Source organism: Rhinoraja longicauda, chromosome 32 (assembly GCF_053455715.1).
Source record: "Rhinoraja longicauda isolate Sanriku21f chromosome 32, sRhiLon1.1, whole genome shotgun sequence".
In the NCBI taxonomy this organism is placed as follows: domain Eukaryota; kingdom Metazoa; phylum Chordata; class Chondrichthyes; order Rajiformes; family Arhynchobatidae; genus Rhinoraja; species Rhinoraja longicauda.
Window position 1 is genome coordinate 5,740,825 of NC_135984.1, and position 22,247 is coordinate 5,763,071.

The 22,247-nt window shown below is 46.8% G+C and overlaps 2 protein-coding genes across 4 annotated transcripts in view; one reads left to right on the forward strand and one right to left on the reverse strand.

The window, feature by feature from the left end:
* The window catches only part of LOC144608811 (palmitoyl-protein thioesterase ABHD10, mitochondrial-like), a 42,094-nt gene extending 37,011 nt beyond the window's left edge, over window positions 1-5,083 (reverse strand). For both annotated transcript variants that reach the window (XM_078426955.1, XM_078426954.1), the window contains exon 1: window positions 4,698-5,083. The gene's annotated coding sequence lies outside the window, so the exon portion shown is untranslated. The remainder of the gene's footprint in view (window positions 1-4,697) is intronic.
* LOC144608809 (transgelin-3-like) lies at window positions 3,315-21,634 on the forward strand. 2 transcript variants are annotated; one of them, XM_078426948.1, is made up of 5 exons: window positions 3,315-3,465; window positions 13,896-14,094; window positions 15,069-15,243; window positions 18,685-18,787; window positions 20,271-21,634. In XM_078426948.1, the coding sequence occupies exons 2-5, from the start codon at window positions 13,915-13,917 to the stop codon at window positions 20,413-20,415; spliced, it is 603 nt and encodes a 200-aa protein (XP_078283074.1). In that variant the 5' UTR covers window positions 3,315-3,465; window positions 13,896-13,914; the 3' UTR covers window positions 20,416-21,634. The 2 variants fall into 2 exon arrangements, with proteins under 2 accessions (XP_078283074.1, XP_078283073.1); XM_078426947.1 differs by lacking the exon at window positions 3,315-3,465 and adding an exon at window positions 4,619-4,805.
* The last annotated feature ends 613 nt before the right edge of the window (window positions 21,635-22,247 follow it).

The window sequence follows — 22,247 nt, forward strand, 5'->3', positions numbered from 1 at the left end:
AAGGGTTCGAGCAGCAACTTTAATTTAGCTTAGTTCATTATTGTCTGGTGCACCGAGGTGCAGTGAAAAACACTTTAGTTTTTTGTCAGCGACGAGACTAAACACGACAATAGACGATAGACAATAGGTGCAGGAGGAGGCCATTCGGCTCTTCGAGCCAGCACCACCATTCAATGTGATCATGGCTGATCATCCACAACCAGTACCCCGTTCCTGCCTTCCCCCCAAACCCCCTGACTCCGCTATCCTTAAGAGCTCTATCCAGCTCTCTCTTGAATGCATTCAGAGAATTGGCCTCCACTGCCTCCTGAGGCAGAGAATTCCACGACTAGACCAAGTGGACCCGTTGGGCCCAAACCTCTCCTGCATTGGTGCAGCACCCTCTCCTCCCATCCTCCCTCCCCCTCCATTGGTGGAGCGTGAGCACGTGGCCGCTGGCTGGGTGAGGTGACGTGGGGCGCGGGGCGGTGACGTCACCCTTTGTCCCGTATTTGGGAGTGAGGAAGTTGGCAACTCTAGACGGGGGGGGGAAGGGGTGTATGTGTAGCGATAAACAACAGCCAGTCACGGTCATATGGCACAGCTGAGTTAGAAGGTCGAGCACTCCAAAATCACAGAAGGGGCGCTGCTTTACGGAGGAGTTGATTTTCAGACTAAATATTAAGCAGTTGTACCAGCTGATATCTCAGGAGGACATAACACAGCCTGTAACACTATCTAGGGAGAGGCTGATATCAGGCCAATATTTACCTCTGCAAAAAGGAAGTTCATTATCTGGAATTGAGAAGAAGGCTGACCTCAAGCTTGTAGTTCATTTCTTTACATCGTGGCTGATTTGGTGATTTCCATTATTGCTGTTTTTGTGCTCATTTTTTCCCCCAGTTAATAGCTAAATGGTGAATCTGTGGAATTCATTGCCACAGAAGGCTGTGAAGGCCAAGTCAATAGATATTTGGATTCTTCAGTGTAAGAGATAGATGGATTCTTGATGAGTGCAGATGTCAGGGGTTATGGGGAGAGGGTAGGAGGGTAGGGTTAGGAGGGAAAAATAGGCCAGCCATGATTGAATGGCAGAGTCGACTTGATGGGCCAAATGGCCTAATTCTGCTCCTTTCACATATTAATTCATGAACTTAAATTGCAACAATGACTGTCTTTCAAAGGTTCTTCTTGGCTGGGAAGTAACTTCGACTGTTTGAAAACTGGTGTGAATACAGGTCCTTTGTTACTCTTTCTCAGCAGGACAGGCTGCATCACTGGAGAAAAGGGAAAAAATGATGTTTCTGGTCGAGATCCTTCTTCAGACTGAGACTCAGGGGAGAGGGAAACTAGAAGTATGGAGAGGATAGCAATGATGGCCAACATTGGCTGAGGAAGAGGTGCAAACGAAGGGATATGAACAGTGGAACTAGTAGGACGACTAGGGTGGAGGAGAGATGGGGAGTTGGGGAGATGGGGAATGCAAGGGTTACTTGCAATTAGATAAATCTGTGTTCAACCACTGGACTGTGAGCTGCCCTAACTCTTTGTCAGAAGAAGGGTCTCTCTCGACCCAAAACATCACATATTCCTCCTCTCCAGAGATGCTGCCTGTCCCGCTGAGTTACTCCAGCTTTTTGAGTCTACCCTCCACAGACGCTGCCTGACCAGCTGAGCTACTCCAGCACTTTGTAGTGTAAGAAAATAACTGCAGATGCTGGTACAAATGGAAAGTATTTATTTCACAAAATGCTGGAGTAACTCAGCAGGTCGGGCAGCATCTCAGGGGAGAAGGAATGGGTTTATTCACAAAATGCTGGAGTAACTCAGCAGGTCAGGCAGCATCTCAGGGTAGAAGGAATGGGTTTATTCACAAAATGCTGGAGTAACTCAGCAGGTCGGGCAGCATCTCGGGAGAGAAGGAATGGGTGACGTTTTGGGTCGAGAGAGACCCTTCTTCAGACTCCAGCACTTTGGTGTCTTGGCATATCGACAGTGTCAGGATGAGGGACGAGCGGTTTGGGAAAATAAACGCAGATGGACTACTTGGCATTTGCCTCAAAGCAGCTTTCACACATAAAATGCACATCTCCCCTCAGACATATGGGGTCAACTATCGCCTGAACACATCAGCAACGTTGCAGGGTCGATAAGCCAGCAGGCGGCAGTGCAAACTCAGTGGTTATATTATATCAGCCGGGAGGAGCCGGCGTTAGCCGTAACCAGAAGCTTCCCATCAACACAGTCAATGGGGAACTCCAGCACAGTCTCGCAATAGCCATCCTTTATCACAACCTTTGAGTGGAAGATTCTGTTGACAACCTTTGGCCAACTTGTGGACACGGGGGACTGCCGAGGTTGCAATTGTGAGCAGAGCACAAAGTGGTGGAGGAACTCAGCGGGTCAGGGGGAGGGAACTGGACAAGGAGGACAGAGTGGAACCGCAACTTCGAGTGCCCACCCACCCCCACCCCCACCCCCCGAGTGCCCCTCCCTCCCCCCTCTCCCTTCCACAGATGCTGCCTGACCTGCTGAGTTATTCCAGCACTTTATATGTTGAATCAACCCACAGAGACCTGTCACTAAAGGACATCCTCCCCAGACTGAATCTCACTCTGACTTGTGGAGCCAAAGACCAATAAATGTCGTTCAGTGTTTCCACTGGGAAAGGTTTTGAACACAAACACACACACACACACACGCATACACATGCATGCACACACAAACACATACACACATGCATACACGCATATACACACACACACATGCATGCATATACACACACATATACATGCATGCACACGCATACACATGCATACACACACAATCTTTCAATCGTGCACTTATATTAACAAACTCCGTCACTTCTGGGTGACTAACTTGCATGGGGGGTATTTATTTCACAAAATGCTGGAGTAACTCAGCAGGTCAGGCAGTCTGAAGAAGGGTCTCGACCCGAAACGTCACCCATTCCTTCTCTCCCGAGATGCTGCCTGACCTGCTGAGTTACTCCAGCATTTTGTGAATAAATACCTCGATTTGTACCAGCATCTGCAGTTATTTTCTTACACAACTTGCGTGGGGGGGTCTTTACAAACCACTGTTTCACAGAACACCTTTCTCCTGGGGGGGGGGGGGGGGGGTCTATGTTTCAACTGTCCATAAAAGGGCCAGACCGACACTCTGCCTGGAAACCACTGGCTGTGGGTGGGTGGATGGATGGGTGGATGGATGGAGCACAGGTCTGGAATCCGGAGAATGTGTCCGTTTTAATGAACCAGCCTCTCGCTCATTGACCGCCTCTGTGTCTTTCACCAAATAAGGCCCCTGCCCCAACGCTGACGGCCCATGTAAGGCGTTTCTTTCCTTTACTTAATAAACTGACGTCATGATGATAAGGGGATGTTTTAGGCGGGGTTGTAGGCGCCTTCTTCACAGTCTGTGGCCAGCGCTCAACACGACAACATCTGTCTGAACCGTGCAGAGGTAAGAGACCAAGTCAATGCCCCTGTCTGCATGCATGCATGCTCTCTCTCCCTCTCTCTCTCCCTCTCTCTCTCCCTCTCTCTCTCCCTCTCTCTCTCCCCCTCTCCCCTTCTCCTCCCCAATGCAGGCCACGTCTTGCAACTGAATTGAGTTGAATTGAGATGGTTTCACTTGTTCTTCCTAAGTTTAACCAAAGAAAAATTACAAGCCGAATCCCTTTTGTTTTTGCACAAGTTTCACTTGTTCTTCCTAAAAGTTTAACCAAACAAACATTGCAAGCCGAATCACTTTTGTCTTTACACAGGTTTTGTACAACGCACTTGTAACTTGTGTTATTGCAGAGAGTAAGCTTCTTCTGACTGTATTATACTGGTGCTGTTGTAACTCCAGTGAGACACTCATCGTCTGGCAGTCCCTCGCCCTGTTGTTGTGTCGTTGATGTTTCTGTTCCGGGGTGTGGCAGTTTTTAGCTCCAACGAAACCCCCTCTCTCACTCTCTCTACTTTCCTAACACAATTTTAACTCTCTCTCTCTCTCTCTCTCTCACTCTCTCTACTTTCCTAACACAATTTTAACTCTCTCTCTCTCTCTCTACTTTCCTAACACAATTTTATCCCTCTCTCTCTGTCTACTAACCTGTGTATAAGTTCGCTGTACATTTTCCCCGGTGTTTAATTTAACAAAATCAACACTTTTTAATCGTAAAAAAACAGTGATTCCAGAAAGAAAAAAACCCCCCCAAACACATTTTCCAATGTAATATATAATATGGCTCTGGACTCGCGGCATCGGCTTGTATGTTGACAGTGAAGTTAATTAATATCTGAGACTTGGGTAAAATAATAGTTTACAATTTTTTTAAAAACCCGGACACGCATGTTGAGAAATAACCCGAATCAATGCAGTGCTGGAGAATGGTGCAGGATGGCAATGTTCTTGGTTTCGCAATGTGTGGGCTTGGCTTGGCTTGGTGATCGGCCCATCCAACCCACTGCAGTGGACAGTGCCCCGCTGGACAGTGGACGGTGCCCCAGTGGACAGTGCCCAGTGCCCCAGTGGATGGTACCACAGTGGACAGTGCCCCGCTGGACAGTGGACGGTGCCCCAGTGGACAGTGCCCAGTGCCCCAGTGGATGGTACCACAGTGGACAGTGCCCCAGTGGGCAGTGGACGGTGCCTCTCAGTAGCGGCTGTGGTTTCTTTCTCTTGGTCTGCGGCTCTCACTCACTCACCCCAGTCTCCCAGGTTGTCCGGCAGGGCAGGGCAGGGCAGTGTGATTGTGCCAGAAACACACTGCCCCTCGTTGCGACTTTCCTTCCAAAGACCTGCAAGTGTGTCCGGTGCGAGATGAGTATTTAGATGCGAGTTTTTTTTAAACAGCAATGTTGGTGTTCACCTGCTTGTGATAGACTTGTCCGCACCCACTCACTCTCACACACTCACTCGTTCTCTCAATCTCTCTTTCTCCACTCACACACATTATCTCACACACATTATCTCTCTCTCACACACACACACACTCTCTCACTCGCCCACATTCACACTCTTATCTCTCTCTCACACACACACACTCCCTTTCTCACATGCACTCTCTTACATTCTCACACTACCACCCCCCCCCCCCTCTCACACATTCACACTCTTATCTTTCTCTCTCACTCACACAATCTCCTCTCTCTCTCTCTCTCTCTCTCACACACACACCCTGCTCCAGTCCTCCCCTGCCCACACTCCTGGAACACTCGAGTCTTCGAACCTAGGAACCCGGTCGAATGATTCTTTGGCACCCAGCGTCCGTCCTCTTCCAAAGGCAACCTCTCTCTAGTCCCTCTGTTGGTCACTCGGGCTCCAGAATATTTTCCCGATGGTCTAAAGTAAAGTCTAAACTCTTTCAATTGGCAATATAATAACTAATCTGTTGTGTTTTGACTGGGGAACTGGGATTTTTTTAAATTTGAAATGAGATCTTTCTTTAAAAAAAAAAAACCCCCCACAGATGGATCTTGTAGGAAACAAAACTGCAGATACTGGTTAAAATCGAAGGTAGACACAAAATGCTGGAGTAACTCAGCGGGTCAGGCAGCATCTCGGGAGAGAAGGAATGGGTGACGTTTTGGGTCGAGACCCTTCAGACTGATTGTATTGTGGGGGGAGGGGGGCATTCCTGCCCCCTCCCCTGACATCAGTCTGAAGGGTCTCGACCCGAAACATCACCCATTCCCTCTCTCCCGAGATGCTGCCTGACCCGCTGAGTTACTCTGGCATTTTGTGTCTACCACACATTGTACAGCTTGACCAACTCCAACTAGCCCTTCACTGCTCTGCTACTTCCAGCAAGGCCTGTCCTACTCTACAGTAGGGTCTCTGGCTGTCCGGACCACCTGGATGAGTGGACAACAATGGTGGGGGGGAGCAGTGCTTCTCCAGGACGTTCTCTCCAGAAACCATCTTGAGCAATTTAGCGATTATCTTTCTTAATGATGGGCAACAATTCAAAACTAACAGAAGGAACAACATGAAGATGGGATAGGCAGCAGCAGCTGGAATACTGAGCCAAAAAAAAAAAAAACCCCAAAGTGCTGGAGGAACTCGGCTGGTCAGGCAGCATCTGTGGAAGAGAATGGACAATGTTTCAGGTCGGGACCTTTCTTCGGGCCTGAAATGCCGCCTGTCCATCCCCCTCCACAGATGCTGCCTGACCACCCGAGTTCCTCCATCAGTTTTTCGAAGAAGGGTTTTGACCTGAAACGTTGTCTATCCATTTCGCCTGCACAGATGCTGCCTGACCTGCTGAGCCCTTTTTCATTTCTTGCAACAGTTTGTTTTTTACAAAAGGAAAAGCCTTTCTTAAATGTTATGAGCAGTTGGGAACTTAGATGTACTGCCACAGGGAGTAATGTGGGCCGAGTGAATTTGTGGTGGGGGGGGGGGGGGGGGGGGGGGAGAGATCAAAGAGGAACTGGATCCTGCAAATTAATTGTTCTTGCACAGAGCTGGTGTGGGTTTGATGGATGGACTGGCCTTGGACTCCACAGGTGCTCCATTGTCAAACGTTTGACAATGTTGTACATTGTGGTGAATTAATCACTGTGGATACAGGGGACGATTGGTGAATATGATGGCAGAGGGAGGGCTTGTTTCTTTGGCATCCTGCGTGGGAATGGCTGGGATGTTAACAGCATTGGGCGGCACGGTGGCACAGCGGCAGAGTTGCTGCCTCACGGCGCCAGAGACCCGGGTTCGATCCTGACTACGGGTGCTGTCTGTACGTTCTCCTTGTGATCGGGTGGATTTTCTCCGGGTGCTCCGGTTTCCTCCCACATCCCAAAGACTTGCAGGTTTGGAGGCTAATTGGCTTCTGTACATTGCCCCAGGTGTGTGGGATAGTGTTGGTGTACCTGAATGATTGCTGGTCAGCATGGATTCAGTGGGTCAAGGGCTCTATTTCCACATTGTATCCTGCTCTTTAATGAGGGGGGGAGGGGGGAGAAAAATACACTGTCACTTTATGGAATATTGTCAAGGGGCCAATTAACTCATGGGCTTTGGAAGATTTGGGGGGTTTTAAAAGTAAGAGGACTCTGGGCAAAACATTGTTACATAGAAACATAGAAAATAGGTGGAGGAGTAGGCCATTCGGCCTTTCGAGCCTGCACTGCCATTCAATATGATCATGGCTGATCATCCAACTCAGTATCCCGTACCTGCCTTCTCTCCATACCCCCTGATCCCTTTAGCCACAAGGGTCACATCTAACTCCCTCTTAAATATAGCCAATGAACTGGCCTCAACTACCTTCTGTGGCAGAGAGTTACATAGGCAGTTAACATTTTGGGTCTAATGACTGAATCTCCAGTTGAGTATTGACAAAGACCATTGTAATGAGCCTCAATATCAATCAACTGTAATCAGACTTGGACGTGTCGAAGGTTGCAGTAAACTAAAACGATCAGCAATTGGCCTCCTGGGCGGATGCGAGAATCATGAACAGCAACATTAAGCTCAAAACCTGTACCTCTCCAGAGCTAGCCATCAGAAAATCAGGCTGCTGAACCATCCGACCACAACCAAAGAGCAGTCCTGAGCTACAATCCACCTCACTGGTGACCCTGGGACTATCCATGATTGGACTTTGCTGGCTTTACCTTGCACTAATCATTAATCTCTTATCATGTAGGAAAATAACTGCAGATGCTGGTACAGATCGAAGGTATCCCAAAATGCTGGAGTAACTCAGCGGGCCAGGCAGCATCTCAGGAGAGAAGGAATGGGCGACGTTTCGGGTCGAGACCCTTCTTCAGTCTGAAGAAAGGTCTCGACCCGAAACGTCACCCATTCCTTCTCTCCTGAGATGCTGCCTGGCCCGCTGAGTTACTCCAGCATTTTGGGATACATTCTCTTATCATGTATCTACACACAGTAAATGGCTTGATTGTAAACATGTCCTGTCTTTCTGAGACTGGATAGCACGCAACAAAAGCTTTTCACTGCACCTCGGTACTAAACTAAATATAAAATCCCAGATTGAATCGTGATGTTGCATGATGAGCAAAACCCAAGGCAGTTTCCCCTTCTCCCACCATCCCATTTGATGTCTCCGAAGAGTTGTATACTAACCTTTTATTCTCCCCCACATCTAGGGTTGCCAACCATCCCATATTAGCCGGGACATCCTGTATTTTGGGCTAAGTTAGTCTGTCCCTGTACGGGACCGCCCTTGTCCCGTATTAGTAGGGTTGCCAACTTCCCCGCTCCCAAATAAGGGACAAAGGGTGACGTCACCGCCCCGCTAGCCCACGTGACCTCACCCAGCCAGCGGCCAAGTGCTCCCGCTCCACCAATGGCGGCCGCGCTCACGCCCATGCTCAGGTTTTTTTCTGGGGGGATTTGGGGAGAAAGTGGAGCTCCTGAGGTAAGCCCAGTTGGTCACGGGGAAAACGTGTGACCTCCGCAATGCCACCGGAGGTGAGGTTTGAAGCCAGTCTACTTGAGCTATGAAGCGGCAGCTCTCTCGGCTGCCCAACCCAGGCGACTCTTTGCGTGCTAACCACCGAAGGCAATCGCACATTACATTCGCTCCACTCTTTAAAATCTCTCTGTACATTGTGGTTCGATTGCAATCATGTATTGTCTTTCCGTAGACTGGTTGGCACACAACAAAATCTTTTCGCTGTACCTCGGTACACGTGACAATGAACTAAACTGAATCCCTAATAAAAGGCCACCAGAAAGTCTATGCCTTTCAGTGACCAACCTAACACATCTGTTTATTCCCTTATTGGTGGTGGAATTATAGAAACATAGAAAATAGGTGCAGGAGTAGGCCATTCGGCCCTTCGAGCCTGCACCGCCATCCAATATGATCATGGCTGATCATCCAGCTCAGTAGCCAGTACCTGCCTTCTCTCCATACCCACTGATCCCTTTAGCCACAAGGGCCACATCTAACTCCCTCTTGTATATAGCCAATGAACTGGCCTCAACTACCTTCTGTGGCAGAGAATTCCACAGACTCGCCACTCTCTGTGTGAAGAAATGTTTTCTCATCTCGGTCCTAAAAGACTTCCCCCTTATCCTTTAGCTGTGACCCCTGGTTCTGGACTTCCCTAACATCGGGAACAGTCTTCCCGCATCTAGCCTCTCCAACCCCTTAAGAATTTTATATGTTTCTATAAGATCCCCCCTCAGTCTTCTAAATTCCAGCGAGTACAAGCCTAGTCTATCCAACCTTTCTTCATATGAAAGTCCCGCCATCCCATTAAGGTCTTGGGTGAAGACTGGACGTGGGTTCTCTTTGCCTCTTTCACTGTTGTTAGCAAGGGTGCTACGTCATTTGGAAACTTAACATCGTTTATGATGCTTTGTATCTCTGAATTACTGATGTTTTGGTACTTGGGATGGCTTCTAGACCTCTCTGGCATGACTGCACCTCTCTGGCCAACTGTTAGATTTCCCCAAAGACAGTTGTTGATGGTGGAAATCCAAAATAAATGTGCAGACTTTAGCTTGCCACATCTGTAGAGAGAGAGATGGTTGGCATGTGAGCCACTGACTGCCCATTGCAACTTGTGGCAAAGTTTCTAGATGTTAATGTCTTTATTTCCTTGTCTTCACCCAACTTAGTTGTCATTTATTTCCTTAGTTGTCATTTAGCAAGTGCAGCGTGTGGACTAGTGGACTTTGAGTCCACGTTTTAATGCACTGTGTAAATGCGGCTGTTAATCCATTATTTGTGGGCTTTTACTATCCCAGTGGGCATTCCTTGCCCGATGAATAGACAGGCATATCCTGCAGATAGACACAAGAAGCTGGAGCAACTCAGCAGACCAGGCGGCATCTTTGGAGAAAAGGAATAGGTGGCGTTTCGGGTCGAGACCCTGCAGAAAGGTCAACCCGAAACGTCACCTATTCCTTTTCTCCAGAGATGTTGCCTGACCCGCTGAGTTACTCCAGCTTTTTGTATCTATCTTCAGTGTAAACCAGCATCTGCAGTTCCTTCCTACACAGGAATATCTAACAGCCTGCAATGGTGCTCCACTTTGTGTTGGTGACATTTTGAATGCCTGAGTGCAAAGCAGACACTGCCCACACAAAATGGGACTTGGCTATGAATTATTCTCGTTATAGTGCTGGCTACTTGTTGTTTCAATGTAATCAGCAGACCATTTATGGAATTGTGGTGATGAAAAGGATTGTCTGAATTCTGAACAGCTAACTGGTGTAAACCATAAGCCGACACACAAAGCTGGAGTAACTCAGCGGGTCAGGCTGCATCTCTGGAGAAAAGGAATAGGTGGCGTTTTGGATCGAGGCCCTTCTTCAGATTTCTAACCCGCTCAGTCACTCCTGCTTTTTGTGTTTTTATCTACAGACAAAGAATTTCACTGTGACTCGTCTAAATGTTGGAGTGACTCAGGGGGACAGGCAGCCTCTCTGGAGAGAAGGACTGGGTGATGTTTTGGGTCGAGACCCTTCAGAAGAAGAAGAAGGGTCTTGACCCAAAAGGTCACCCATTCCTTCTCGCCAAAGATGCTGCCTGCCCCGCTGAGTTATTCCAACTCCCAAATACGGGACAAGGTGACGTCACCGCCCCGCGCCCCACGTGACCTCACCCAGCCAGTGGCCACGTGCTCCCGCTCCACCAATGGCGGCCGCCTGGGCCGGGAGCCGGGTTGCTACACAATCTCCGTTAGGCGAACACACTCGGCCCTGCTCCCTGAACACACTCCGTCAGCCCCTACAGCGTCTGGGCCTACAGCGCTCCCTGGGCCTAATATGGGTCAAGGGCGGGTCCTGTACTGGACAAACAAATTTAGCCCAAAATACAGGATGTCCCGGCTAATACGAGACAGTCAGCAACCCTAGTTGAGGGTGGAAGCTGACGACCACTTGGTGGGAATATGGGCAATAAATTCTGGCTTCGACTGTGACACCAGGATTCAGGAAAACAAAGAAATAGAAAAATCACCGCACTATTCTGATCTTTGGCTCATCCGCAAGAAAATGATTGGAGGATTCCAGCACTATCCCCAGGAATGAGTGGGTTAACTTAGGATGTGCGTTTGACGGCACTGGGCCTGTACTCACTGGGGTTTAGAAGAATGAGGGGGGAAAACCTCATTGAAATGTACTGGATAGTGAAAGGCTTAGATAGAGTGGGTGTGGAGAGGAAGTTCCCACTAGTGGGATTGTCTAGGACTAGAGGTCATAGCCTCAGAATTGAAGGATGTTCCTTTAGGAAGGAGATGAAAATGATTTTTTTTTAGTCAGAGGGTAGGGAATCTGTGGAATTCTTTGCTACAGAAGGCTATGGAGGCCAAGTCAATGGATATTTTTAAAGCAGAGATAGATAGATAGATAGATTCTTGGTTAGTGCGGGTGTCAGGGGTTATGGTGAGAAGGCAAGAGAATGGGGTTAGGAGGGAGAGATAGATCAGCCATGATTGAATTGCAAAGTAGACTTGATGGGCCAAATGGCCTAATTCTGCTCCTATTACTTATGACCTAACCAACATCAAGCAGCAATCGATTAGCCAACATGACAACCCGGGGGTGTGAGACTGGAGTGAGCTGGTGTTTTAGGCATTTGCATTGACATTAGTCAGAACATTTGTCAATGTGCCTCTCTGGATCCTAATGCAAATCAAGTACATCGGAATAAATATCAATGAACAAAGTTGGTGTTATACTGACTCTGCGGTTCTGTTTCTGTGTTGTACAGATCTCTGCTAGCACAGAAACAGTCCCTTCAGCCCACCTTTCCATGCTGACCAAATTGGCATACTGATCCCATTTGCTTGCATTTGGCCCAAACCCTTCCAATGTGCACATATATGTTCAAATGTCTTTTGAAAAGTCATAATTGAATCCAGTTGTATTGCTTCCTCCAGCAGCTCATTCCAGATGTGGAATACCCTCTGAGTTACCCCTAAGGTCCCTCTTAAAGTAACTTTTCTTTTGTCTTATTTCCCATGTATTACATTCAAGGCATAGAAAATTATTGTGATCATGTTTGTTATTCGGGACGGTTTTTCCCCATTTAAAAATTCTTAAAATCACAATTTCTGTAAAGAACTACAACAAGGTGATCATAGCAAACAAAATGTTCATTATTAGCTAAATTCTGTCTTGGGTGTGGTATACTATTGGGCATAGCCTGTGTAAAGGTCAAATATAATACAGGGAAAATCTACTGGGAAGGCATGGACAGAGTGGATGTGGAGAGAATGTTTCCACTAGTGGGAGAGTCTAGGTCTAGAGCTAGAGGTCTTAATAGCTTCAGAATTAAAGGGCGTTATTTTAGGAAGGAGATGAGGAGGAATTTCTTTAGAGGGTGATGAATCTGGGTGAAATTCTTTGCCACAGAAGGCTGTGGAGGCCAAGTCAGTTGGTATATTTAAGGCAGAGGTAGATAGATTCTTGATTAGTACGGATGTCCATGGTTATGGGGAGAAGGCAGGAGAGTGGAGTTAGGAGGGGGAGATAGATACGCCATGATTGAATGGCGGAGTAAACTTGATGGGCCGAGTGGCCTAATTCTACTATCACTTATGAGCTTATGATCTTGTCAAGAGGTTATTTTTACTGATGGAAAAATCATTAAACGACTCGTATTCAAATGTTTTTGAGGAAGTGGTGTTGCTCCATCCTGTTTACCCTTCCAAGCATCTGACCTTTCATTTTCCAGTTCTAATACATTCCTTAAAGTCTGAAAGTCCTTAAAGTCCTTAGTCATCAGTCTGAAGAAGGGTCTCGACCCGAAACGTCACCCATTCCTTCTCTCCTGAGATGCTGCCTGACCTGCTGAGTTACTCCAGCATTTTGTGAATAAATACCTTAAATCATGAAGTCACTACTAGAATATTAGGGTTGATGTAGTTTTTAAAATTTAAACTTTGAATCACTCCACTGATTTGTGGTAAGTTTAGACTTGCAATGCGGGCGTTAGTTGTGAGGCTGGCTGGCTCCAGCATTGAGCCACTCCAGAGATCACTTGGCCACAGCAGCAGAACAAACGTGTCTGGTGATACAAGGAACTGCAGATGCCGGAATGAATTTTGAGCAAATCGCACAAGTGCTGGAGGAACTTGGCGGGTCAGGCAGCATCTGTGGAGGGAAATGAACAAGTGATGTTTGGGGTCGGGACCCTTCTTCAGACTATTTGGAGGAAGGCGGTATAGCTGGAAAGGCAAGATCGGTTTTGTGACTTGTACATATTTTTTCTCTGTTTACTGCAGCTACCTTTTTTAATGTGAAATTTCTTAACTAAAACGAATTAGCTGAGACCCCGAGCAAAATAAATGACAATTAACACAGCTCTGATTACAAATTAATTTGGATGCTTTCTTGTTTTTTGTAATCCACATGAAACTTTAGTTTAATTTAGAGCTACAGTGCGGAAACAGGCCCTTCGGCCCACCGAGTCCGTGCTGACCAGTGATCCTCGCACACTAACACCATCCTACACACACCAGGGACAATTTACAATTTTACCGAGTCAATCAGCCTACAAACCTGTACGTCTTTGGAGTGTGGGAGGACAGAGGAGCACCTGGAGAAAACCCACGCAGGTCACAGGAAGAACGTACAAGCTCCGTACAGGCAGCACCCGTAGTCGGGATCGAACCCGGGTCTCTGGCGCCGTGAGGCTGCAACTCTACCACTGTGCCACCCCACTTTGTGCAAAGTTTGCCTGATTTGTGAACTGCCAAAGGCTTTGTTATTGAGTTCCTCTCCCCATGACAAAATATAGTTTTGTTTATTGCCACATGTACCGAGGTACAGTGAAAGGTTATGTGTTGCGTGCTAACCAGTCAGCAGAAAGACTGCACATGATTACAGTTGAGCCGTCCACAGTGTACAGATGTGTTGTACCTCGGGCAGTCCCGGCTCACCACTATTCTGATTTCTGATTTCTGCTTCTGCTGCAGACTTGCCCACACAGTAAATATGGCCTTTCATGGACCTGCTTATGGACTCAGTTGGGCTGTTCAAAACAAGATTGAGAAGAAGTACGAGCCTGAGTTGGAGGAGCGGCTAGTGGAATGGATTATGGCCCAGTGTGGAGCAGAGACCAGTCGTCCAGAGGCGGGGAGAACAGGGTTCCAGGCTTGGCTTAAGGATGGCACTGTGAGTATTCTATTGCATGTAATCCCACTTCCACATCTGGAATACTTTGGCCCACATTTGACACAGTGGATGATGTTAAATTTTGCATAAATCGCCACCCAGGCCAATAAATCATTGACTAACCATTCACCGAATGAAATGAGGTATCTCAAACTTTAAAAGACCCGATGCACATCAAACCATGCTCTCAGACACAAGGAACTGCAGATGCTGGTTTCCAACAAAAAAAAGGCACAGGGTGCTGGAGTAACTCAGCAGGTCAGGCAGCATCTCCGGAGAACATGGCTAGGTGACATATTGTGCCCCAGTTGAAACATCACCTATCCATGTTCTCCAGATGTGCTGCCTGGCCTGCTGAGTTACTCCAGCACTTTATGTCTTTTATTTTTCACTTCAAGAACTGGTGTAATTCATGCTGCAACAGGCAGTATTGATACAATCATTCAAGACTGACTAGTTTTGGTCTCGTGAGGCTATTGAGGGAGAGGTTGGGAAGTTGGAGTTAAATAAACCATGATTTCTCTTGAATGGCGAATCAGGGGCCCACCTCTGCTTATAATCAGCATGTAGGTATTGCTTTAGTTCTAATGAAGTTTACTTTAGTTTAGAGATACAGCATGGAAACAGGCCTTTCGGCCCACCGAGTTTCCACCGATCAGCGATCCCCGCACACTAGCATTATCCTATACGCACTAGGGACAATTTTACCAAGCCAATTAACCTACACGTCATTGGAGTGTGGGATGAAACCAGAACACGCGGAGAAAACCCACCCATGTCACGGGGAGAACGTACAAACTCCGCACAGGCAGCACCTGTAGTAAGGATCGAACCTGGGACCTTGGCGCTGTAAGGCAGTAACTCTACCGTTGCGCCACCCTAATAGTCATTTATCCCACATGAAAGAGGACTGGTATGTGCCATGGACATTGGTGATTTGTTGTGAGATTATCTGAACTGCTTTCCTTCTGCAGGTCCTCTGCCAACTGATTAACAGCCTCCACCATGCTGACAAGAAGCCAATCAAGAAGGTTCAGACCTCCGACAAAGCCTTCAAACAAATGGAACAAATCTCACAATTCCTGATCGCTGCTGAAAAGTACGGTGCCAACAAAATGGACATCTTCCAAACAGTGGACCTCTGGGAAGGTGAATGCAAGCACAGTGCTCCTTTTATTCGTGCCAGTCTGGATGATTCTCAGTTAACTTGATATTTGTATTATATACATGGATAGGACAGGGATATGGTCCAAACGCAGGCAGGTGGGACTCGTGTAGGTGGGACATGTTTGCCAGTGTAGGCAAGTTGGGCCGAAGGGCCTGTTTTCACAATGCAAGACTCTGACTATGTGTCGACAGGAACTGCAGATGCTGGTTTATATCGAAGATAGACACAAAATGCCGGAGTAACTCAGCAGGTCAGGCAGCATCTCTGGAGAAAAGGAACTGGTGACGTTTCGGGTCGGAACTCTTCTTCAGAGTGAAAGATATCTTTATCTTCAAAGATATAATGATGTCTATCTTTCTGTCTGAAGAATTCCGACCCAAAACACCACCTATTATTATTTTCTGGAAATGCTGCCTGACCTGCTGGGATACTCCAGCATTATATGCCTATCTTTGATATTTGCACTGTTTTTGTTTGCATAGGCCATTGGAGTATTGACTGAAACCAAAGGCATTCAACGATTTGGAGCATATGGATGGGTGACGTTTCGGGTCGGGACCCTTCTTCAGACTGATTGGGAGGGGGTAACTGGAGGTGGGAAAAGACCAGGATTAATCTGGGCCTGATTTCTCCTGGTCTTTTCTTGCTTCCAGTTGCTCCATCCCCCTCCCCACCACAATCCATCTGAAGAAGAGTCCCGACCCGAAACATCACCGATGCATTTTATCCAGAGATGCTGCCCGACCCGCTGAATTACTCCACCACTTTGTGTTTATCATCATCATATCATATCATATATATACAGCCGGAAACAGGCCTTTTTGGCCCACCAAGTCCGTGCCGCCCAGCGATCCCCGTACATTAACACTATCCTACACCCACTAGGGACAATTTTTACATTTACCCAGCCAATTAACCTACATACCTGTACGTCTTTGGAGTGTGGGAGGAAACCGAAGATCTCGGAGAAAACCCACGCAGGTCACGGGGAGAACGTACAAACTCCTTACAGTGCAGCACCCGTAGTCAGGATCGAACCTGAGTCTCCGGCGCTGCATTCACTGTAAAGCAGCAACTCTACCGCTGCGCTACCGTGCCGCCTTTGCTATCTTTGGGAATAAACCAGTATCTGCAGTTTCCTTTTATTTCATTCAACTATTTTCAGCGCACACCCGACCTATTTTGTAACTGGGATGTGGATATCACTGACCAGGCCAGCATTCGCTGCCAGTCCTAAACTGCTCCAAGTTAAGTGGTGTTCTAGGCCTTTTTAAAGGACAGTTGTGATTCGTGGGGCTTGGGTCGGCCTGCTGCGGACCTGTCACCGTCCGGCGCGGCCTGGAACGTGGCAACTTCCACATCCTGACCGCGGGAGAAGACGGCAGGGGAAGAGAAAAGACATTCTGGCCTTCCATCACAGTGAGGAGGGACTAGAGGAGACTCACTGTGATGGATGTTTCTTTTTGTTTGATTGTGTGTGTTATTGCTTATTTTTATTGCTCTTATTGTTGGACTGTGGGTAATCTTTCATTTCACTGCACATTTATGTGTATGTGACAAATAAACTTGACTTGACTTGACCACGTGTGGGTTTGCTGGAGGACATGGGTGTTTTATTTTAGAATAGCTATGCGGTTTTGTATTTGTGCTAGCTTTTTAATTCCTGATTTCAATTGCTTGGATGAAAATTCTCCAGATTAAATAGGCAGATTTGAACTGGGGTCCAGTTGATTTGAGGTCACGAGGCTAATAATTTGATCAACACTTGAGTAAATTGTGAATGACATCTTGACTGGTGGCCAATCGATAGTAGGGAGCTACCTATGGAGACTCCACTGTGGGGGTCACTGTGGTGTTGATTGTCCCAGAGTCAATAATTGGGGCAGGGGGCAGGAGAAACTGTGTCCTTGCACACTAAAGAATGTGCTCTTTGTTTATTGGGGATTTAGACATTGGATAGGGTGGGGTTGGGGACGGTGGAGGCAGATGCCAAATGAGGCATTGTGCAAGTGATGTGCATTATCATCAACTGATTAATTTTGTCGAGTGTCAAATAAGTATGACCATTACAAGCCTCGAATTGAAAATGTAAAATTTTAGATGATGAGTTTCTACTTTTACTTTGGGCAGTCAAGGCTTGTAGATAGACACAAGATGGTGGAGTAACTCAGCGGGACAGGCAGCATCTCTGGATAGAAGGAACGGGTGGCATTTTGGGTTGAGCCCCTTCAGACTGACAGTCGGGGGACATGAAGATATGGGTGGGTAAGGTGTAGTCAAGGGGATAAAGTTCAGGGAAAATGTAGAATGGATCATTGTTAGCCAAGGGGAAGGTGACAACGAGGCATATGATCAGTTTAATTTAATGAGGAGAGTAGTCAGAGAAGGATTGGGGAGGGACGGAGAGAGAGGGGATAGACAATAGGTGCAGGAGGAGGCCATTCGGCCCTTCGAGCCAGCACCGCCATTCAATGTGATCATGGCTGATCATTCTCAATCAGTACCCCGTTCCTGCCTTCTCCCCATACCCCCTGACTGCTATCCTTGAGAGCTCTATCTAGCTCTCTCTTGAATGCATTCAGAGAATTGGCCTCCACTGCCTTCTGAGGCAGAGAATTCCACAGATTCACAACTCTCTGACTGAAAAAGTTTTTCCTCATCTCCGTTCTAAATGGCCTACCCCTTATTCTTAAACTGTGGCCCCTTGTTCTGGACTCCCCCAACATTGGGAACATGTTTCCTGCCTCTAACGTGTCCAACCCCTTAATAGGTGTTGCGATCCAACATGAACACAAAATGGTTGGGCAGGTAGGTGGATTGGAATTTTAATATTGTTACTAATGCAACTTATGGCAGCCTGGTGGGTGTTTACCACGTTGACCCTTTTAACTAAGACCACTGGAACTATCAAAAACAAATTCTGAGCTGTTTGATACCTTTTCAGATGCTTTGAAAAAAATTGCATCTCTGTAGAATTTGAGCCAAGTAATTAGGGCTTCGTTGTAACTGGTGGTTGCAATTAGTGGCGACTTGGCATGGTAATTGGCAGTTGTGGAGAAGAGCAATTACTTGCAATGTGTTTTTTAATGGAGCAAGTTTCAGCTTGTGAACTAGCACAAAAGGTCCACAAATGCGTCTCCTAGACAGGGACGAACAGAACTTCGAGTATGAACACGACTTGGTATTCTCGGTCCGATTTCCATCCGAGCTCTGGGAACTGTTAAGAGGTTTGTGGTGTTCTTTCCGTAAGGAGTTGCCCATCAGGGCAGTGGCAGCCCAGAGGGGGAAGCCCATTCAACGCCCCTGCATGGGAATTGCCCAGTTACGGGTTTGTTTGCTGTCAAATATCTGTGGATCTCAGAGGTATCTTTACCCCAATGTTAGACTGAAGGGACTTACACTTCTTTTCCATTCCTTTGCAGCTAAGGACCTGGCTGCTGTCCAAAGAACCTTAATGGCCTTGGGAAGTATTGCAGTAACAAAGAATGATGGATGTTACCATGGTGATCCAAACTGGTTTCACAAGTAAGAGAATTACCCCTTTGGTTGCGTGATGCAGAATAAATACTTTTAGTTTAGTTTTGAGATACAGCGTGGAAACAGGCCCTTCGGCCCACAGAGCCCACGCTGACCAGCGATCACCCCGTACACTAGTTCTATCCTGCACACTAGGGACAATTTGCAGAAGCCAATTAGCCTAACTGAAGAAGGGTCCCAACCTGAAACGTCAACTATCCATGTTCTCCAGAGATGCGACATGATCTTTCACATCGCTGCATTCATTGTTGTTTGAAATGTTCCACAAGTCCAACAAGTTCCACTGCAATCATTTCCTCACAGTATGACCACTTTGAAGAAGTTCCCCTGATGTTCTTCAGAGAAGCTGCCTGATCTGCTGAGTTCATCCAGCACGTTGTGCCTTTTTTGTAGACCAGCATCTGCAGTTCCTTGTCTCCATCTGTGCCCCTGTCTGTTTTAAAACAGACCAATTGCATTAGAGTTGCATCAAGGGCGGATTGGTGGCACAGCGGTAAAGTTGCTGCCATACAGCACCAGAGAGCCACGTTTGATCCTGACCTTGGATGCCGTCTGTATGGCGTTTGTACGTTTTTCCCATGACCACGATGGTTTTCTCTGGGTGCTCCAGTTTCCCCTCACACTCCAAAGATGTACAGGTTTGTAGGTTAGTTGGCTTAGGTAAAAATTGTAAATAATCTCTGGTGTGTGTGTAGGATAGTGCTAGTTGTGCGGGGTGTGTAAGAAAATAACTGCAGATGCTGGTACAAATCAAAGCTATTTCACAAAATGTTGGAGTAACTCAGCGGGTCAGGCAGCATCTTAGGAAAGAAGGAATGGGTGACGTTTCGGGTCGAGGCCCTTCTTCAGACTGATGTCAGGGGGGCGGGACAAAGGAAGGATATAGGTGGAGACAGGAAGATAGAGGGAGAACTGGGAAGGGGGAGGGGAAGAGAGGGACAGAGGAACTATCTAAAGTTGGAGAAGTCAATGTTCATACCTTTCTGTCATGGGCCTCCTCCAGTGCCATAGTGAGGCCCACTGGAAATTGGAGGAACAGCACCTCATATTTCGCTTGGGCAGCTTGCAGCCCAGCGGTATGAACATTGACTTCTCCAACTTTAGATAGTTCCTCTGTCCCTCTCTTCCCCCTCCCCCTTCCCAGATCTCCCTCTATCTTCCTGTCTCCACCTATATCCTTCCTTTGTCCCGCCCCCCTGACATCAATCTGAAGAAGGGTCTCGACCCGAAACGTCACCCATCCCTTCTCTCCTGAGATGCTGCCTGACCCGCTGAGTTACTCCGGCATTTTGTGAAAAAAATAGTTGTACGGGGTGATCGCAGGTGGGCGCGGACTAAGTGGGCCGAAGGGCTTGTTTCCGTGCTGTATCCCTAAACCAAATTGAGGGGAGGTGGTTTATACGTTGGCATTGTCCGCTGTGAATTCTGCGCTCTCGTTGACGGCTGACTTCCAATGTCTCCTCTGCTGCAGGAAAGCACAAGAGAACAAGCGGGAGTTTACAGAGGAACAACTGCGGCAAGGAAAGAATATAATCGGCTTGCAGATGGGGAGCAACCAAGGAGCTTCGCAGGCTGGAATGCCTGGCTACGGACTTGGCCGGCAGATCATCAGCTAAAAAAACTCTATGGAACTCTGTAAAGCATGATTTTACCATTTCAAAGTCGATAGAAGTCCAATCAGCCCAAAACACTAAATACCTTCAATGAAATAAATGGTGTGATTTAGACAGGTAGTATTTATTATTTGGCCGTTTAAAAAAAAAAAAAAGAAGTGTTTTGTCCTTTTAAAGTCTTGCAATACTTACTCCCACCCCCCTACCAAACTTCTGATCAGGGCTGTAATCTGGACAATATATGTAACATTCGCACTAGTGCCTGGATCTTTCCACTGCACATTTATTCCTTTTCTTTTAAAAAATTGCCAAGGACTGCATGTCACACTGCTAACTAGTCGTTACATCCATGTGGAGTATAATAACAGGAGTATAATAACAGCATGCTGGCAAAGCTTGGTGATCGAATGGCTTAACCAATCTGCTCTACATCGCTTTAAATTTTAAACTTTCTCATCACTGTCGGTCTGTCCAGCTGGTAAAGGAATGTCCGCTTTATATAGAATATTGTCTGAAGGTAGTTTGAAATGACTAAAAATTGTCATTTTTTTGTTTTGCTTTGAAAGGCATGTTTTTTGGAAGAATTAGCACGTTGATTTTGATCACTGAACGTTTTGTTAAATGACCAAAGGAATTTAAAGGGAACGCCCGACTAACATTCCAATGACTTTTTTAACAAAGAAAAATAAATTTCTCGCTGCTCACGTTGTCTTCCATTGGGCAAGTTACCCGCGAATTTTGCAACCGTTTCCCGCGCGCACGCACACACACACACACACACACACACACACACACACACTGATGCTATAGGTCACTCTCTTTACTTATTGGTATTCTAGGTTGCTAATGCTGCATCCTAAACGTACTCTTGGAAGTACACATCAAAAGTAATTTGCACGAGTTTGACCAAAATAAATCGCTTGTCTTAGTTTTTGGAACCGAAGTGTTACAACTGTCCCTGTCCTAAGGTTAATAAACAGCCGAAGTTATGCGGTTAATATCAGCAGGTTATTTATGGGGAAGCATCTTCTGTGATCAAAATTGCTTAAAAAAAACACACACACACACCATTCAAGTATCCCTGCTGAAAATCAACGTTTTTTTGTTTAAATGTTGTACATTGATTTTTTTTTAAAATTTGTCATTTGCCCTATATTTTGTACATTGTTTTGCTCTTGTCAACTGAAACAGTACCAACCTGAATAAAATGTTAAGATGGAGAGCAGTGGTGTGTGTTTATTGAATGCTGTGAATCAGTTAGAGATGCTACATGTGGACAAACATGTAGATTGCCAGACTAAAAGCACACACGACCCTCCACAGAGTCCAGCAGTGAAGAAAGGAATTGAAAAGGTCGGGTCCAAAGCAGGGGTTGTACAGTTTGTGTTTAGCCCTTTTTCCCTGAGGTGCTGAGTGAATGCCAGAAGTAGAGCAGATTGCACAGGGCTCATTTGTACACTATTCAATGGCATTGAATGTTTCTGTGACACTGCATGCATTTCCTTGTCCAAATATTTTCCAGGTAAATTATTGCAGGTAAGACTGAAAGAGTAGGATGGCACAGTGGCACAGTGCCTTACAGCGCCAGAGTCCCGGGTTCAATCCTGACTTCGGGTGCTTGTCTGTATGGAGTTCGAGATCTTCGGTTTCCTCCCACACTCCAAAGACGGAGAGGTTTGTAGGTTAATTGGCTTGGTATAAAATGTTAAATTGTCCCTAGGGTGTGTAGGGCAGCGTTAATGTGGAGGGTGGAGGAAAATAACTGCAGATGTTGGTACAACTCAGCAGGTCAGGCAGCATCTTGGAGAGAAGGAATGGGTGACGTTTCGGGTCGA

Excerpts from the sequence above, each read along its gene's own strand:
- LOC144608809 (XM_078426948.1), top strand. The coding sequence starts at position 13,915 with ATGGCCTTTCATGGACCTGCTTATGGACTCAGTTGGGCTGTTCAAAAC. Across the intron at positions 15,244-18,684 it reads AACAGTGGACCTCTGGGAAG|CTAAGGACCTGGCTGCTGTC; the intron begins GTGAATGCAAGC and ends ATTCCTTTGCAG. Across the intron at positions 18,788-20,270 it reads GATCCAAACTGGTTTCACAA|GAAAGCACAAGAGAACAAGC; the intron begins GTAAGAGAATTA and ends CCTCTGCTGCAG.